General features: G+C 35.0%; 1 protein-coding gene across 1 annotated transcript in view; it reads right to left on the bottom strand.

Moving 5' to 3' along the window:
• Nucleotides 1-5,311: 5,311 nt before the first annotated feature.
• The window catches only part of LOC150082346 (protein O-mannosyl-transferase TMTC3-like), a 257,040-nt gene continuing 242,033 nt past the window's right edge, over nt 5,312-20,318 (bottom strand). Inside the window, exons 19-21 of the mRNA XM_090380488.1 lie at nt 17,005-17,106; nt 8,372-8,455; nt 5,312-5,725 (exon numbers count right to left, since the gene is read on the bottom strand). Of these exons, the coding sequence (XP_090236614.1) occupies nt 5,312-5,725; nt 8,372-8,455; nt 17,005-17,106 (600 nt within the window). The remainder of the gene's footprint in view (nt 5,726-8,371; nt 8,456-17,004; nt 17,107-20,318) is intronic.

The raw sequence follows: 20,318 nt of genomic DNA, 5'->3' as shown, positions 1-20,318 counted from the left end.
TTTATCTGCACATTCCTAATGCATGAAGAATCACTACTGATAATCAGATTAAGGGTATTACTCCCTCTAGTTGCCTCCCAAACATGCTGATGTAGAAAACAATCATCAATCCACATGTCTTGCTAGTGTGTCAGTGACCAACCCACAAATTCCAGTCAATATGTGGTAAATTAAAATCCCCCATTATAAGACTCTCTGATTTACTAGCCCACTCTATTTCCCTCTACAGTTTCTTATTATACTCATCAGAGTCATTAGGCCTATAGCACACTCCTACTCTCAATTTTGATCTCCCAATGCTTATGTCACACCAAACTGACTCGACACTGCACTGTCCAGCGATGTCCACTCCTACTCTCAATTTTGATCTCCCAATGCTTATGTCACACCAAACTGACTCGACACTGCACTGTCCAGCGATGTCGACCGTCTTCACTTCCTTGGATTTTATGTATTTCTTAACTAATAGCATAACACCTCTTCCCTTCCTATCCTGTCTATCCTTTCTGTACACATTGTACTCCCCAAATTCCAGTTCTGCATTCTTTATATCTGTGTGACACCACGTCTCTGATATCCCAACAATATCTGCCTTTGATGTTTTGAGCAATATCTCAAATTCATCAAATTTATTTACCAAACTCCTAGCATTGGTGTACACACAAGTATACATGCACCTGTTCCTGTGTTTACTTGTACCGCAATGACTCCCAGCTGTCTCTGAAGGTGCCTCCATAGCCAAGTGGGCAGGAGCAGCAGTGCGTAGCACACGCTTCTTGATCAGACCGGGGTTCAAGCCCTGACCACCAAATACGGAGGATGTGGAAAGGTCAAGAAATGGCCACTGCATATCCCCGGAGCAATATGGCTTTAGTTGCTAATGCTCCTAAAAACCAAATAACAACAACAACAACAACAACATTCTCTGAAATACCCTGCTTCTTGTTTTCCAGGCTGCTGCTCATTCCAATAGAAGCAGTGCAAGAATCACTTTCACCTCTGCCAATGGCTACTGTTATTCTATTAGTCCTTGTATCCCCCCCAAGCTAGCAGTTTTCCGGCCCACCTAATACTGCCTCGATAGCATCAGCAAATATTCTTGCACCCTTTCTATTTAAGTGTATCCCATCCCTGTAGAAGCTTGTTTGTTTGTTTGTTTTTTGGAGCATTAGCAACTAAGGCCATATTGCTCCGGGATATGTGGTGGTCATTCCCTGACCTTTCCACATCCTCCGTATTTGGTGGTGATGGGCTTGAACCCTGGTCTAATCAAGAAGCGTGTGCTATGCACTGCTGCTCCTTCCCACCTGGCTACGGAGGCGCCTCCTGTAGAAGCAGTCTCTTCTGTTAACAAGTACAGATCAGGCTGAGAAAAATTCTACCTCTTGAGTCTTGCACAATCTCTCCAGGGCCGAATTGATCGACAAGGCTCTGATATATTCCCTCCTATCGTGTCTAGGCAGAACTGCAGACACTTTCAAATTCAACCGTAACTCATGGCTTGTTTTCAGCATTGACTTATACTTGTTAAGTAATTCTGCCGGTCTCCTACTCTTAATATCATTAATGCCATTTGGTTTCATAACCATTAGTATCATTTGGTTTTTAGGAGCATTAGCAACTAAGGCCATATTGCTCCGGGGATATGTGGTAGTCATTTCCTGACCTTTCCACATCCTCTGTATTTGGTGGTCATGGGCTCGAACGCCGGTCTAATCAAGAAGCGTGTGCTATGCACTGCTGCTCCTGCTCACCTACCTATGGAGGTGCCCTCAGCTATGTATCGCAAAACAAAACTGAACTGACAGCACTGAATCCAACCACTAATCACTCACTATGCTGAGCAACGAGTGGATGATTAATGGTTGGATTCAGTGCTTTTATATTGCCAATGAAAAAGTTGGCAGTCTTTGTCCGGCTTTTTCTTCTTCAGTCTTCCAGCTGGTAGCATTTTAAAATTTGGTGATATGTCTAGTTTTTCTTTCTAGAAAATGCATTGATGGCTCCTTCTATATATTACATCAGCGGTTCCCAAAATAGGGGTTCCAGGGGGTTTGCACTAAAAATTCTGTAATGGCATCTGCTTAGATTTACATAGGTATATTTTTGTAAACTACAAAATAGTTTAATATTAATTTATGCAATTCAGTTCAAAATTTATATTTAGTTGTGGTTTGGGTCACCCTCCCTTACATAGCGAACATTTGCGACAGGATTTTAGGGGGGGTGCAAAAATGCCGATATGTATTGCACCATTTGGCTGTGGTAAAAGGGTTATGAAAATTATAACAAATAATAAACAAATATAGAGTGAAGTAAAATAAAATTAAATATAAAGTAAAGAATTGCCAACGAAAGAAACCACATCTCCCACAATTTCTTATAATTAGTTTACTATCTTACAGTATATAGTGTTAAATAAATGTTTTCCATACAATTTTTTTTTCATTCTTAAAGACCATTATTATGTATAGGTACTTAATAATTTTATATTATTATAATATCACTTATAAAACATAATACTGGAAATATTTTATAATAAAAATTCGGAACTATTATATGATTTCAGAGAATATAAGGCTTAATGGTTCGCGACAAAAATATTGTTGAGGGGGTTTGTGAGGCAAAAAAGGTTGGGAACTGCTGTATTACATTAATATTTATCACTTAAACATGGTTGAAAAGCTGGTATACAAAAGGTAGGAGAGTTCTTTCAACAATCACTTCCACTCTGAAATTTCCATACAAGGTATACCAACCATTGAATGCCTATTCTTGGTGGGATGTTGTAAGTTTTTCTCTACTGGGTGGCTCTGTAGAGTAAATTTTTTCATGAAATTTCAAAAATTAAAACTTTATATATAAATGCTTTCGTTTTTACCTGATTTCCCAACATTACAGTGATATTATTGCCAAAAAAGCAAATCAGAATTTTACCTCCAATGTTTACATGGCCTCTGATAGACCATTTAAATTTCTGCTTATTTTATTTTAATTCAAAAATAAAATAAAATTCGGCAATGTGTTTTTTTTACACCGATATTTCTTTAAATCAGGGGTGAGCAACCTTCTTCCTGCAGCCATTTAGGCAGCCCAATGTATCCCCAAGTCTAAAACTAGCATACCACAAAATGTCTAGAAAATAAACTCATACACCGACCATTGAACAAAATTTTACTGTAACTAAAATTTAAGGAGATGTTGCAGAAAGTCATATTACTGTTGAAGAAGAGAGCTGACGCTCTCGAAAGCTCCAGGTTTTTAGCGCTTTTAATTTTATATTTTAGCTTATTTTATGGTAAACGATCTTTTATTACAGTTTTTAGTATTTCGCAATATATAATTATTAGTTTATTGTAAATAATTTGTTTTTATACTATTTGTAAAAATTTTAGTTACAGTAAAATTTTGTTCAATGGTCGGTGTATGAGTTTATTTTCTAGATATGAGTTTTCCCGACCTCAGAGGCCTCTTTCAGGATATACCACAAAATGGTTTCACATCAACCTTTGGAAATATCTATTATTAGTAATACTGAATTTTTCTGTATTGCTTTCTTATGTATCTTCCTCAGTATATAAAAATATCGTTACAACCATAAACTGTGCTAAAAATGGCATTGGTGTTATGTAATAATTTTTTAGTGTCTTCGTCTTCAACTTCTTCAACTATTAAATGTAAAAAAAAAAATTAAATATAAAAGTCGATAACAAAAATTAAATTCTATTTTGTAAAAATGAGCAATTAGCAGTAATGAACTGTCTCGTGGCCTGTGATTACTTTCCCACAAGAACCCATACTGCCTGCAACCTACAACATTTTATCTGTTTTTTAACTCCCCTAACCAAAAAAGATTGCGCACCTTGCTCTTTTATACAGTATTTTCTGTTTTCATTTCAATATACTATGAATTACGAGAAATAAATTTTTGTCTGTCATTTGACAGATGCCAGCAGAAGCTGCCTAATCTTGCTGTTTTATTTTTCCAGCTTTGCAGAAACGAACTTGAACAGGTGGCAAAAAGATACTCAAGGCATATGGCAGATGACGTGAGATTCATTTCAATTCGGGGGAAAATGAATGACCTTGAAAATTCTAAGAAATAATGATAAAAACATTAACTTTTATTATTATTATTATTGCTCTTATATTATTTCTCCCTGATTGGGGGGGTTCCACCCCATGATGGATATTGCTACCAAGTACACAGGGTCTTTATTATATCTGGTGTTAATGTTGGTTGAAGAACTCTCTGACTATTCTACAGGTGTTCAAGGATTGCGACTTTCTGGAGTTCCTTGTAGGCTTTGTCTGGGAGACCTAATGCTGCGAGGCTGTTATGTAAGGTCTTTGTCACCGCACTGGTAATTGACATGATGATCAGGATGGTCATTATTTGTTGCTTGTTATTATAATAATTATTAGCCATATTGGTGCAAGGAAGCCTGAGGCTTATGCTGCACCAGTCAAAAATAAAATAAAAAAATCCTGCGTTACCCTGAGAGAGAGAGAGAGAGAGAGAGAGAGAGAGAGAGAGAGAGAGAGAGAGAGAGAGAGAGAGAGAGAGAGAGAGAGAGTCAGAAGTAGGGAATCACCAAGAAAGCAAGAAAGAGAAGAATGATGATAACCAGCTCAGGACCCTGGGTTTGCTAAGCCCATACTCACCAGATGTGAGTCCCTGGGATAAAATGCCACATCTCTCATTATTATTATTATTATTAGTTTTTCTTTTGTAATCTTATTATTAGATTACAAAAATTTGTAATCATAAAAAAATCATTAAAAATTATAAAGAACTTGTGATTCACATTGTTTTTTTTTATCAGTAATCTCCTATATATCTATTTATTTATTACATAATTCAATTTCATCAATTTCCAGATTTAATTTGAGAATTTCAGCTATTTTAAGCTCAAATCATACAACAATGATGAAAAGCTATGATCATCTGCTTTGATTTTCAAAGCTATTTTTTGCAGTGCCATCTATTAAAATTGTGTCTACTTATTAGTTGAAAACAAATAAAAGATGGTATCATGAACTCAAAGATTTCAAGGTGATCTGTATGTTACCATACACACATTATTTTGAAATGTACTTAAAAAGATCTTGAACAACATAAATATATGCACATACTCCCCAGAGCTGGCATACAAAAAACAAATTTATGTATGTGTTCTGAAAAGTGTTCAAATTATTGAAAATAACTTCCTATTAGTGATAAGATTGGTGTGTTTGTTTATATTATGAGATAAAAGGCATGGCAGATAAGGAGATCTGACATTAATAAACTTATAATCCTGAATGTTTGTCACCAATTTATTAAATTATTGCTATCACTATCTACAATGTGGTCCCGCCGTGGTTTTGGATGTCTGTCGAGTTCTTTACTGGTTTTCCATTTGCCATTTGGCTGTAATATGCCTTGATGGGTTTTTGTACACCTAGTCATATCAAAAGTACATTCAGTATTTTGTTGAACAAATTCACTATGTTCGTTGGAGGATTCAGAAGACTGAAATTTGCCGATAACAGTTCTTTGCATTGCAGGATGTTGGTAGTCAGATTGAGGTGCAAGTAAGTTTTCATTGGCAGAGGTGAGGTAAGTGGCTTGAACTAGACACTGCTCCGCTTCTTGCAGATATCCCTGTTGCATGTAAACTGCACACAAATTGTGGAGAGCCTGGAAGTTTGGTGGCTCCACCTCAATTATTTTTTCATAACACTAGAAAAGAAAAGAAAAAATGACTCCGTTATTGTTTATTATACAACCTGACAAAGTAATAGTCTCCATTAAAATTCCTTATGTTTTTTTTCCTCTAATCTTAATGCAGTGAAGGAAACATTGTCCCCCCCCACTCGAAGTGCTGCTATGCCAATAAGTTGAGTGGTGGGATAACATCAGACCAATGCTACAGGTGGGAAATCTAAAAGTTTCTACTTTAAAAATAAATTTTTTTTTCTGATTGGTAATGCAATATATTAGACTGATTTATTTATTAATTTATAGAATCGAATTAGAGTTGACCATTCTTACATTAACCCTCTGGCAGGCATGCCTGTTTTCTTCAAGGATTACTCAAGCACTCAAGAAATAATTCAAAATTTTAATTTTTGATGGTACCTTTTATTTTCAATCTATTAAGAACATGACACTGAAAAATCCATTTTTATATTAAAAATGTATATTTTTAATTTTTTAAAATAAAATTCCTGTAAGCATGTTATTATTTTTTTTAATAGGCAAACTTCTTTAATAATAAAACTAATGACATAGATCAAAAGACAAACTAATAATGAAGGAAAACTAAAACTGGCATCGATGTTACTCATATATATATATATTATTATTTTTTAAAATTTAAATGACACTGCATATGCTCCTGAGGTGCATCCATCACTAGGTTAAGTATACTAGTCAAAATTACACATTACTCATATCTAATTTATCATATAAAAAGTTACCTCAAATTAATTGTTCTTATGTTGCATTGCACTGCACTGCATTGAATTTACAGGAAATTATGAGAAGAACATGAAAATAAACAATAAATACAACTGTAATTTCTGCATATTGCCCTCTTCAGTATATGCAGAAATGTTTATACAGCAGAGCATCAATAATCTGAACTAATTGGGACTGGGAATAGTTTGAACTTCCGATTTGTTTGGATTTTCGAAATTATCTTTTTTTTCTTTTTGTTTTTTGTTAGTTATTGGTACATCGGCTTCTGTGGCCATAATGCACCTCCCAAGGTTTTTGCAGTACTTTGATCCAAGCCCGAGGCGGGATTCGAATCTGCGACCTTTGGGTTGCCAGGCAGACACTTTACTCACCTGGCTAGCCTGGTCGGCATTTTGAACTTATCAAGAATACTGTTCTGGAGACTAAAAAAAAATGGTTTAGTAACTTTAGAAATAAAAACACTAAGTTGTACTTACATATTTTCATTCATTGGTAACAAAACAAGAAACTTTCAGCCACAATAACACATATGTATAGGCATTTAACAAAAATAATTACTTATTTTTTACTGCACAGTTTTTGAACTTTGTTTCTTTGGTGCCTGATCTCTTAATCTTTTCAGCAAGAGTAGTTGAGTTGGAACTTGGACAGCATTATTCAGTTTGTTTATCGATTTTCACATATCATTTAATTTTGTTAATTGGTGAGGTAATAAAAGTATAAATTTGTGCTTTATATCTTCATCCTCAGATTTTCACTTATTAGAATTGCCATTTAATAGAATCAAAATTCAATTTGGAAACACGATCACAATAACTGCCCCTTACTGTAATTATTTTATAGCACCAGCATAAAAAAAAATAATTGCTGGCTCGTTCGGATTATTGATGTTTTGAATTATTGACGTTTGGATTTTCAACACTCTATTGTATATCCAAAATTAAGTTTTATGTTATGATGGCTTCACCAATCATTGGTCACATGCAATTGCAACCCTGACTGCAGCAGATTAGAGAGCTTATGAACTACCTCTGTGGAATTACTGCATGTGTTTTTGCAGATGTGCATCAGACATTTCTGAAGCTGCACAATTATAAGATGGAATAAGAAGTTCAAAAAGGTTATTTGTATACTGAGAATCATTAGTGCCTGATATAGTCTGAAATAGTTTCATACTTCTATATTTAAAATACTTTATCATATTTTCATTCCATATTCTTATATTTGTCATTCAAATTCATTATCATTTTTCTTTTGGCTGATGACTTTCTGCATTCAAAATGGCTGGAATCCAATACTGCAGAAAGTGAATCTTACATTCAAACTAGGTAACCAGATAATTCCCAGTGCAGTGCTCCATGAATTTGTTTTCTTGGTAAACTCATCTCCCCAGAAGGTGAGTTTACCAAGAAAACAAACTGGGGAAAGGTTTAATGCAGTTTATTCTTGGTAAACCCTTCTTCCCAGAAGATGAATTACAAGCACAAACTGCCTTAAACCTTTCATAAATGAGTTTCTGGACCATATGCATGTGACTTGGGGAGAATTTTTTTTGAGGAAATTGAAATTTTGTAAAAGTTGAAAAACTACATACAAAAATGCTTTTAAATATTTTTTTCCTATTTTAACTTTATAGTCAAACATCAGATAGGATTATTATAAAAATAAAAATCAAAATCTCGTAAAAAAAATTAAAAGAAAGAAAAGAAAAAAGAACCTTCAAAACATATACAATTCATATTCTATTGGTTCCGTTCCTTACATGAAAAAAATGCATGTTTTCATAGTTTTTTTTATAACAGGACTTGGATACTATGCTTATTACTCATGTTGGTCCAAACAAAAAAAAAAAAAAAAAAAAGAAAAGTTAATAACGAAACCACCAAAAAAAAAAAATTGTCTTACCTCTTTTGCTGCTGTATAATTCTTGAGAATGGTGAAATAAGTGTTCCCTAGCAACATAAGGCCCTTTGTGTGTTGAGGATGGTACTGCAACAAAAAAAAAAAGAGGTAAGAATAGCTGATCCAGCTTGGCAACAGAATAACAATTTTATAACTAGCATTTGGATATTTATACTTGACTATCTCAGGACAAATTATTTGTCTTTAATTTCTTTAATCAAAAATGAGAATTTGATCTAAGTGGCAATTGGATCATTTAATCTCAACTATTAGTTTTTTATAAAAAAACTAAATCTCTTGAGTCATTTAACTGTTTTGGTTAAAACATCTATCCTGGCTAGTCAAAATACACTGAAGTTCGGTTTCTAATAATTAAATTCAGGACTTCCATAGGACTGAATTACAATTTGAATCAATGAGATGATCTTTTGTAAGTATAGTGGTTGAAAATTTTTGTATCTATACAAAAATTTTCTACTGCTATAACAACAATATTATCAATATAATATAATATTACAGTATATAGATAACATTATAATACAATATAATTTTATCTATATTATATTGTAAGATGTTGATCTGAACAGATTTCATTAAAAATAAGGGATCTTAAATGGGAAGGAGGCAAAGAGAAGGGTCCTTAGAGCAGTGGTTCTTAGCCTTTTTTTTTTGGGTTACAGAACCCCCTTTCAGACCATTCTTTTTTTGGATCATGGAGCCCCCTTTAAGAATCTGATGAAAACTAAGAACCTCCTCCCCAGAAAAATGTGCAAACACATACACAAAAAATTTTGCATCCACTTTATTTTATTACGTAGGAAACTGATTTCCTTCTCATAGACAAAATATAAAAAGATTGTTTATAAAAAATTGTTTCTCTCATAATTGTTTTAAATCTTGTTTTTTCATGCAAAAATTAATGACCACTTATTTAAAAACAAAACGCATTATGAAAACGAATCTAATAAATAAAAGCCAAAAAACACCCCCAATATTTTAACCCTGTGGTGGTGGCACTGTCCCTGAGAGAGTCCCTTTAAGAAGCCTGTATTAATTGATGGTTGAAGATAAAAATCTGTAATTTTCTGTGCATTTCTAAATATTAACAAATTCTACTTGGTAGTTTTTGAAATTATTTTTATGGCTTTCCCAGAGTTATTGCACATGAGAACTTGTTTGGGCCATTGTCTGCATTCAAGCTGTATTGTCCTAGCACAAGTTTTCTTTACTTTTAGGCTGTATGTAGTTATTTAATAAATGGGAGATTAACCTTTTGGAGATTAACCTTTTGGAGATGTCATTTATTTGAAAGTAGTGCAATACCAGTGCAGCTCACTGTGAAAGCAAAGTTTTTATGCTACGAGTATAAACATCATTGCATTAACACTACAAAGCCTGCAATTATGTTTGTCTGTAGTTCAAGTTTTACTTTCTTTGATGCTGCTCATAGTTATTTATTAAATGTGAGATTAACCTCTTTTTCATGAGGCCATTCTTTAGAAATTAGCGACATATAACAACATCATGAAGGCAATATTTTTTTTCGCTGAGTGAAGGAAAAAAAAATTTTTTTGTCCAGTTCTCAGACCCCCGGAGCTCATCCAAAGAGTTCCTGAGTCCCATGCACCATAAGTTAAAAACCCTGCCTTAGTGGTTGATATGTTGAGTGAAAGGTATGGCATGAGAATTAACAAATTAAAATTAAACGGATAAAGTTAATTCCACATTTTAAATGTAACAAACTGTTTACTGAGACTGTAATGAGGAGAAATCCTATATCCAGAATATTTAATAAACTAGAAATAAATATATGAAAATATTATATAATATATGTAAATACTATATGCAGGAATTAACTATTATTGTACTTATTTACATATAACATTCCTAAACCTATTTTGGGATTCTGTTTCAAGACAATTCAAAACTCTAAAGGTGACTACACCTTTTGTCTTTATCTGAAAACAGTCATACAAAGGAGTTTATAATTAATGAAATTGATTACAGAATCCCAAAATGGATTCAGAAACATTGTCTATAAATAAGTAACTAATGGCTTGGTAATAAGTAATACTGAATGTTATGGATGTAAGATTTCTCAATATTACAGTCAATAAATGAACTGCAGCATTCAAAAATTCCCTTTTTTAATTTTTTAATAAACTAATAATATTTATATTAAATGTTATTTAATTTAATTAATTTTAATCTTAAGAGATTTTTTAAATATAAAAAGCATAGGACAGAAAGTCATATTGGTATACTGAGCTAACAGAGGGGAGAGTTGACAACAAGAATTGAGAAAATAAGACAGAAATATTCTTAATTCTAAATATTCTTATTCTTATTATAGCCAAACTACAGGTTTTGCTTTCTATAGCCGAATTACCTGATTTAAACAGCACTGTTATAAGCTTAAAGGAATTTATATTCTATAAATTACAAATTTGAGTGCATTTACCAACAATATTCATCTAATTAACATTACTAGACAGTAAGCTTATTTTCAGGAATATAACTTGTATTAGGACTGTCTGTAGAGGACACCAAACATTCAAAAAATGGAATAAATTAAGGTTATTACTATATAAATGGGTGTAATGGCACCCATTCTGTGGGATGCCACTACATCTATATTAGTATTAGCATTAGTAGAGGCATATGATGCAAGAAAGCAAGCTTATGCAGCATCAGCCAAAAAAAAAAAAAAAAAAAAAAACACCACTCCCATTTCAGCCCTCCGTTCGATCCAAATACCTGCCCAGCTCAGCCTTAAATTTATTTAGGTTAACAACTTCCACAACCATAGGATGGAAGTCTTCCACCAACCAACTACCTGCTGCCTAAAGGAAAACTTCCGCATATCTATCCTACATTTTTCTAGCAGGAATAAGGAGGTGATTATTCCCTTGTATAAAGCAATGGTCAGGCCACACCTTGAGTACTGTATACAGGTCTGGAGGCCTCATTTCAAGAAGGATGTAGAGCTGCTGGAATGAGTACAGAGAAGGGCAACAAGATTAGTGAATGGAACAAAGGGTTGCTCTTAAGAAGAAAGGCTTAAGTTTTGCAAATTACAGTGTCTGGAGACTAAGCACCGGCGAGGTCATCTGATAGAGGTGTATAAAGCCTTGAATGGTTTGAGCAAGCTCAATGCTGATGGGATTCTTCCTGTTGCTCAGAATAATCACCTGAGAGGGCATAAATTCAAATTGAGGAAAGACAGATGTAGGATAGATGTGTGGAAATTTGTCTTTAGCCAGCAGGTAGTTGGTTGGTGGAACAGACTTCCATCTCCTGTTGTGGAAGTTGATAGCCTAAATAAATTTAAGGCTCAGCTGGACAGGTATTTCAAACGAACGGAGGGGTGAAATGGGAGTGTTTTTTTTTTTTTTTTTTTTTGGCTGATGCTGCATAAGCTTGCTTTCTTGCATAATATGGCTCTACTAATGCTGAGCAAGAGGAAGAATCTCATCAGCATTGAGCATGCTCAAACCATTCAAGGCTTTATATACCTCAATCAGATGACCTCGCAGGTGCCTAGTCTCCAGACACTGTAATTTGCAAAATTTAAGCCTTTCTTCGTAAGAGCAACCCTTTGTTCCATTTACTAATCTTGTTGCCCTTCTCTGTACTCGTTCCAACAGCTCTACATCCTTCTTAAAATGAGGCCTCCAGCCTGTATACAGTACTCAAGGTGTGGCCTGACCATTGCCTTATACAAGGGGATAATCACTTCCTTATCCTTGCTAGAAAAATTGCTGTATATCATTGACACAATACCCCAAGATCCTTTTCGTTCTCTACCACTGTCAGTGTAGTATGACAGAGTTGATACATCACTCTGGGGTTACTGTTGTTGTTGTTGTTTTTGGATTTTAGGAGCATTAGCAACTAAGGCCATATTGCTCCGGGATATGCGGTGGTCATTCCCTGACCTTCCAGCATCCCCCGTATTTGGTGGTGACGGGCTCGAACCCCGGTCTAATCAAGAAGCGTGTGCTGCGCACTGCTGCTCCTTCCCACCTGGCTACGGAGGCGCCTGGGGTTACTGCTTCCCAAATGTAGTACTTTACATTTGTCAATGTTAAACTTCATTTGCCACCTCTCAGCCCATCTGCTCAACTTTTCTAGATCCTATTGCAGCAGCGTACTGTCATTAGTGTCCTTAACAACCCTGCCAACCTTTGTATGGTCTGCAAACTTGGACATTAAGCCTGATATACCATCATCAATATCATTTATAAATACAGAAAACAACAATGGACCTAACACTGAATCCTGAGGGACTCCAGTAATAACATTAGTCCACAATGAGCAGTGTCCATTGATTACCACTCTCTGTCTTCTCCCCCTCAACCATTCCTTTATCCAAAGCAGCAATTTGCCTCCAATGCCACACTGCTCCAATTTGTTCATATGACATCAAAGTTATTCCCTGCATCCAGTTCCTTTGTGACCACATCATAGTATCCAATCCCTTTCCCTTAACAACACCATGCTGTGTCTGAGTTATAACTGAAGTCTTGTCTAGATGATCATGCAGTGCTTCTTTAACCAGTGCCTCCATTAATTTTCCTGGAACAGAAGTTAAACTAACAGGTCTATAATTACTTATGTTGCCCTTTGATCCTCCTTTGTGAATTGGGGTCACATTTGCACATCTCCAGTCTATGGGTACCTCCCATGAGTCCAAAGAAGCTCTCATAATAATGGCTAAGTGTTTGCTTACTTCCTTTGCTGCCTCCTTTAATATAACTGGATAGATCCCGTTCACCCCGGGTGCCTTTTTTATGCTTATCTTCAACAATTTCTCCTCCACTTTCCTCTCAGTGATTACAAAATCATCTAGCTCACTGCCAGATTTTAACTCACCTCTGGCATTCCCCTCCCTGAATAACTCCTCATGGGTGAATGTAGATGCAAAATACTCATTTAGTTTGTTAGCCACCTGAGCAGAATCATCAACAGTTGAACCATCAATATCCAGTGGACCAATCTGATTCATCCCTTTCCTTCTAGAGTTTACATAAGTAAAGAATTCTTTGTTGTTTTTCTTTGCATCCTTTGCCAAGAATTTCTCATAATCTGCCTTTGCCTGCCTAATCTCCTTTGTGACTTGGTTATAGACCAGCTTATATCTATCATAGGCTTCCATGTCACCCATTAAGTTGTATGTATCCCATGCATTTTTCTTCTCTGCCATATGTCTCATTAGTTCATCTGACATCCATTTAGGCCTAAACCTTGAACAATATTTCTTAGTTGGTATGTAAAGCCTAGTAGCTTCCAAGATAAATTCTTTGAATGCTTCCCATTTTGAATTTGCTGTTGGTAACATCATCAGTTGGTCCCACTGTATAGAATTTAAATACTGTCTCATACCACCGTAATCGCCTTTACGAAAGCAAAAATCCTTCCCTTTACCCTTGATGGTAGTTACCTCTTTGAGTAAATCCCACTTCAGCCCACTGTGATCACTGCCAGCTAGTGGTTCCTTTATCTGCAGATTCTTAATGCATGAAGAATCAGTACTGATAATCAGATCAAGAGTATTACTCCCTCTAGTTGCCTCCCAAACATGGTGATATAGAAAACAATCATCCATTAAATTCACAAAAGCCTTGATAGTGCGTGAGTGACCAACCCACAAATTCCAGTCAATATCTGGGAAATTAAAATCCCCCATTATAAGACTCTCTGATTTACTGGCTCACTCTATTTTCCTGTACAGTTTCTTATTACATTCATCAGTCATTAACATACTCCTACTCTCAATTTTGATCTTCCAATACTTATGTCACACCAAACTGACTCGACACTGCATTGTGCAGCGATGTCGACTGGCTTCACTTCCTTGGATTTTATGTGTTTCTTAATTAATAGCATAACCCCTCCTCCCTTCCTATCCTGTCTATCCTTCCTGTACACATTGTATTTTCCAAATTCCAGTTCTGCATTCCTTATATCTGTGTGACACCATGTCTCTGATATCCCAACAATATCTGCCTTTGATGTTTTGAGCAATACCTCAAATTCATCAAATTTATTTACCAAACTCCTAGCATTGGTGTACATGCAAGCATACATGCACCTGTTCCTATTCTTAGCTATCCTAAAACCACCCATGTGTTTACTTGCACTGCAATGACTCTCAACAGTCTCTGAAATACCCTGCATCTTGTTTTCCAGGCTGCTGCTCATTCCAATAGAAGTAGTACAAGAATCACTTTTGACTCTGTCAGTGGCTACTGTTAATCTATTAGTCCTTGTATCCCGCCCCCCAAGCTAGCAGCTTTAGCAGCATATATACTAATTTAAAAAAATCTGTATATACTTCCATGTCCACTCAGTTAGAGGAGCTTAAAATTAATCATTTTGACAATGAATAAAATCATTAATGTATTTAGCAGTCACACTGGCTTCAACCACTGCCACTGAGATGTGTGAAATATGTGCTGTACACTCTTTCACTTGACCACTTAGCTATATCAGGCTATAGATAGCCCTTACTTATCATAAAATGAATCCTTATTGACAGTACTAGCTGCCAGAAACTCCTCTTACTAAGCTTTATGTCTAACTAACTTATAAGTACCTGACTGAATTTTTCATGTAAATGAAAAATGTCAATTTATAGATGTATTTTTAAACATATATGGGCCACTGCTCTACTGTGACTAGTACAGTTTGGCCACAGTATTCCTCATGCAATGAAAAATCTATAACAATGCATAAAGACTCAATAATTTATGGTAGCATTTCCCAAACTGTGGTCCATGAAATGGATGCTCTGGAACTGGTCAAATTATTCATTCTATGTATAGCAAATTGATGATAAATGAAGTTATTATTATATATTTATGTAAAAATAAAAATGAAGTTGAGTTGTTTTAAACATAAAACTTTGAATTTTCTTTTCAGAAAACTGAGTGTTCACACAGACACAGGCACACAGACATACACACACATATATACATATATATATATATATATATATATAGGAGTCTGCAAACTTTTTCGATTTTTGAAAGGGTCCGTAGATCTGAGTAGTTTGGGAACCACTGATCTATGGTAAACAGAACCAGAGATAGCTGAAACCATATAAATTTATTTATTAAAATGCCTAAAAAAGCCTTTAAAATTTTATTTTCTATATAATAAAATTATGTGATTATTGAAAAAAACATATTTTAATCAAAGTAAAAATGGATACTTTAGCTCTATGACAAGTTATACAATTAAAAGGTGTTTCAAAATTTCTTCAACAAGTGTTAAAATAGTTTTAATGAAAAAAAAAAGCTATTTATTTTTGAGATAACCTTGGATTAAGTAGAATTTTGGTTAGCAATGTTCAGCTTATCAAGTACTTTGCTGTATAGGATTAGTAGTGGCAATTGATTCAAGAAAGCAAGCTTATATATCATCAACTAAAACAAAAAGAAAAAAAAAAATCCCATTTCACCCATCCATTCCCTCCAACAGCTTGTCTAGTTCTTCCTTCCTATCAACTTCCACAACAACAGATGGACGTTTGTTCCAGCAATCAACCACCTGCTGGCTAAAGGCAAACTTTCATTCATCTACTCTGCAATGTCCTTCCTCAATTTGAATTTATGCCCCCTCATGTGTATAGTCTGAACAAGAGGAAGAATCCCAACAGCACTGAGATTGCTCAATCCATTCAAAGCCTTAAACACATAAATCGGATCATCTCACAGGTGCCTAGTCTCCAGATGCTGCAATTTGTAGAACTGAAGCCTTTCTTGGTAAAAGTATCCCTTTGTTCCCCTCACCAATCTTGTTGCGCTTCTCTGTACTCATTCCAGCAGCTCTACATCCTTCCTAAAATTAGGCTTCCAGACCTGTATGCAGTGGTCACAATGTGGCCTGACCATTGGAACCTTATACAATGGAATAATCGACTCCTTATCCCTGTTAGAAAAATTCCTGTATATCATTAACAAAACCCCATGAGCTGTCCTGGAAGCCTATCTGCATTGCTCAGAGAACCTCATATCTGACTGCACAATTACTCCTCCCCTTGGTCTTTTTCATTTTTCACTGCCCTGAATGTAGTACCACACAGTTGGTGTGTTAGTCTGGGTTACTGTTATCCATATACAGTACTCTGGATTTGTCAATGTTAAACTTCAATTGCCATTTCTCATCTCATGCTTATCTGCCCAATAGATACTGTTGCTGCAGCATACAGTTATTACTGCCATTAACCACCCTGCCAACCTTTGTGTCATCTGCAAACTTGGACATTAAACTTGATATGCAAAGCATCATTTTAGTTCATAGTAAATCACCAAAGTAGGTGAAATGGCATTGTTTTGTTGTATCTCATATTATGAATGCTTTCCAAGCCCCAAACCCTTTTATAAACTGACATGCCTTCATCAATATCATTGATAAATATAGAAAACAACAATGGGTCAACACCAAAATCTGAGGGACTCAATTAATAACATTGGTTGAGTCCCCTAGGGTCTGGTGTTGGGCCCATTGTTGTTTTCTATATTTACAAGAAGGCATATCAGGCTTAATGGTATATTAAAAAAATGGTATATCAGGTATATTAAAATAAAATATTTGTAAGCTTTGTTTTACTTTGTCATTAACAAACTTACCATTAGAAGCCTATGAAGTAAGGGAATGGCCTCCAGAGATCGCCTTGTATCAGTAAGTAACAAAGCAAGGTTGAAAAGTGCACTTTTGAAATCTTGTTTTAGCTAATAAGTAAAATACGCACATTAAAGTTTGAATTAAAAAATATATATTTTTTTATATTATTCTGAACATATAGTGAACTTATTCTACACAATGAACATGTAGAAAATACAGCAGCTGAATTTTTAGTTTTCTGCTGCCAGCAAACTAAAAAAAAAAAAAAAAAACACTGGCACCTTCAATATTCTTTTTTTTTCAGTACATCTCTTAAATAAATCATACAAATTCTAAATATTAATGTAGATAATGTTGCTCATATAACTGATCAAGCAGAATAGTTCTTCAAATGTTGGAAATGGACACTATCCTACAAACTCTAAGGGCATAATCTCAGAATAGGACTCATGAATATCTCAGAAGAGAAAATCTGACAAGAATTAAGATTAGCGAGTTACCAAAATAAAAGTATTCACATCACACAGGATAGTATTCTAGTTCCCACTTGTAGCATTATCCTCGGCATTAACAAATGAACTCTGCAATGGCTCATTACAAAGAATAAGCCTGCAGCACTATGTTACTAATCACTGCAGTAACATCCCAGGTGCCAAGAAATTTATGCAATTAAGTGATTCTTAGTGACTTATACAGAGTGTTTTGTACAATAAGTAGACTTCTTGTTATGAGATCCAGTTACTTGCATTTAAGCTGCTCTTTACTTTCAAAGCAGTAAGTAAAAGTCCAAAAAGGAAAACCCACCTTTCTTTTTAATTGCTATCTGGACATTAACTTCTGTTTCCAAGTGGTGGGACTGGAAACCTGGGCAACAGAACCAACTCCCAGGGCAAAGGATGAAAACAAAGATCATGAAAATTACTCTTCATTTGAGTGTAGGGACTTTTTATACTTTGAATTTGACCAAATTGATTAAGGCACATCTCAGTATGAAAACAATGTAAAGACATAAGGCAGCTCAATCTATGAGTATTCTCCCTAATTCATTCAAAATGCTTAGAAAATGCAGGATCCACTCAAAATAGTGAGATGATTGCAATCTGGACACAAAGTTACCAAAACTACAGTCACAATCATTCAGAATCTATGTTTTTGATATTTGGCAGAGTCCTCATACAGGTTATCCCAATACCACACTAAATACCTCCAAAAGGGGATCTGTACAGAATGGGACAACTAATGATAAAGTGCACAAAAGTGCTAGCATCTCATAAACTTCATAGAACACAAGTTTATCTTGTATGATAAACTTGTGATATATATGAGAACAATTAATAATTACAGGAACACCAAGTCAGCCAGACTATTGAAAGATGACTATTAACTAACTTATGAAAAAGTTTTACAACTTCCCTATGTAGCCAGTTCAATGCTGATTGGCACCTCCTCAATGGGGAGATAGCTACTCTTATATGGAATATTGAATCTACAAATTAAAAAAAACTTTCCTTGACAATGACCTTTCTAATGACATTTCCTTTTAAATATTCCACATACATTTTCATACATTTTCTGCCATTGATCTTTCTTATCTGCTTTCTATCTGGAAATCAAATTGACCCATATCTGTTGATCTACTTTGCAACCTGGACAATATAAACACATTCCCTTCAAACACAATAGTGTTCTTCAATATACTGGGCATAGATCCAAGAAGATTCCATGATGAGAAATCATACAGAACACAAATATTGTATGTGTGCATGTGTGTGTGTGTGTGTGTGTGCATGCATGCATGCTCGCGAGCGCAGTGGTGAACTATACTGGGCTCGCGAGAGCCCACTGTTATTTTTTTTTAAAATTTGCAAGCTCATTGTTGAAATGATCATTTATTTTACAAATGAAATCCTGAATTCAATTATTGAATATCCAGAGCCAGAACTACGGTGGGGCGAGCGGGGGCCCCATCCCCAGCATTTTAATGGCACAATTAACCAATTATGTATTTTAAAATTGCTTCATTTTTGAGTTAATTACAGTAAGACGTCTGTTTAATGAACTTCTTTATAACAAATTTTTTTGAATGCCCCTTGGTAATTTGATTTAAAACAATTTCCGCAGAACAAATGGATTAGAGAGACAACTTTGTACACATTTTCACCTCTGACCTTTAGGCAATTTAGGTAATTATAAAGCGCAAATTAAGGGTGAAAGGGATTACCGTTCCACAACGTTAGTGGTGTCTGTAAAACCTATGGAGCCACATTCCAAGAAGTTGCACTAGTTAATATGCTTTCCATATCCATTCAGAGGATTAAGAAGAACCCTGTCACGGATAATAGCCTCTGGTCAACCTGTGTTGTGGTTCCCCTTTACTCCGACAAGAAGTCATATGTTTTTCGGAGAAGTGAGTGATCCATGCTTTCCAGTAAATTTCTCCTGTCTATGTTTATATGGTCACAGTAGCTGAATATCCGAGTAATTCCAATATTTTTCACAATATTCAAAGAACTAGCGACGTCAAAGGGGGAGATGAGGCAACTAAGAAACTTTCCGAAGATGAAATGTTGGCAGATTTGGAAACTGGGTCGAGGCTTTCAATATGAATAAAATGTTCCAAAATATAATGGCATAAAGGCAATAATTAAAAAAAAAAACTGTATGCATTATATAACCAATCTCCAAAAAACCAGCGCAAATTACGGATTATTGCTAAAGAACTTGATGTCAAAACTATAAAGATCGGGCGTGTGTTCGGGCCATGATGGGCAGCTTATAGCTTGCAGATGGCAATTGGAGGTTGGAGGAATCATCCCGCTTTGTGCAAACATTTTAAATCAGAAAGCTTAATATTCTAGATTATTAAACTGACTTTTTAATCTGGAATTTCTTAAAGATTTAACACTTATGATCGATAACCTGCAGGAGCTCTCTTACCATTCAGAACTTTACAAAGTCACAGCATCACTATAGTAAAAGCAGATAAATTAATTATTCTAACTATCAATGCTATCGCTAATTTGAAAAATTCTGAAGGAAATTATGAAGCTAAAATTGAGAGCATGTTGAAGTTGAAAGAATGTGAAGGAATCAAAATCGAAAGTAAGAACACATTTAAAAAAATTACCTTGTGACAAGTTATTAACAGAGTAATATGCAACAGAGTAATTTTAAATTAAATAAAGAAAATAATGATACTATTGACGATGAGGAATTGAAAGAAATTTTAAACATATGGTACCCGGAATCATGGAATGTGAAAGAACTTTTGTCTCCGTGGTAAGACGGTGAAAAATGAATAAGAAATTTAAGTTTTCTG

Source organism: Mastigoproctus giganteus, chromosome 8 (assembly GCF_048544385.1).
Source record: "Mastigoproctus giganteus isolate SK-2022 chromosome 8, ASM4854438v1, whole genome shotgun sequence".
Lineage (NCBI taxonomy): Eukaryota > Metazoa > Arthropoda > Arachnida > Uropygi > Thelyphonidae > Mastigoproctus > Mastigoproctus giganteus.
This window is presented reverse-complemented; position numbering and strand designations above follow the sequence as displayed.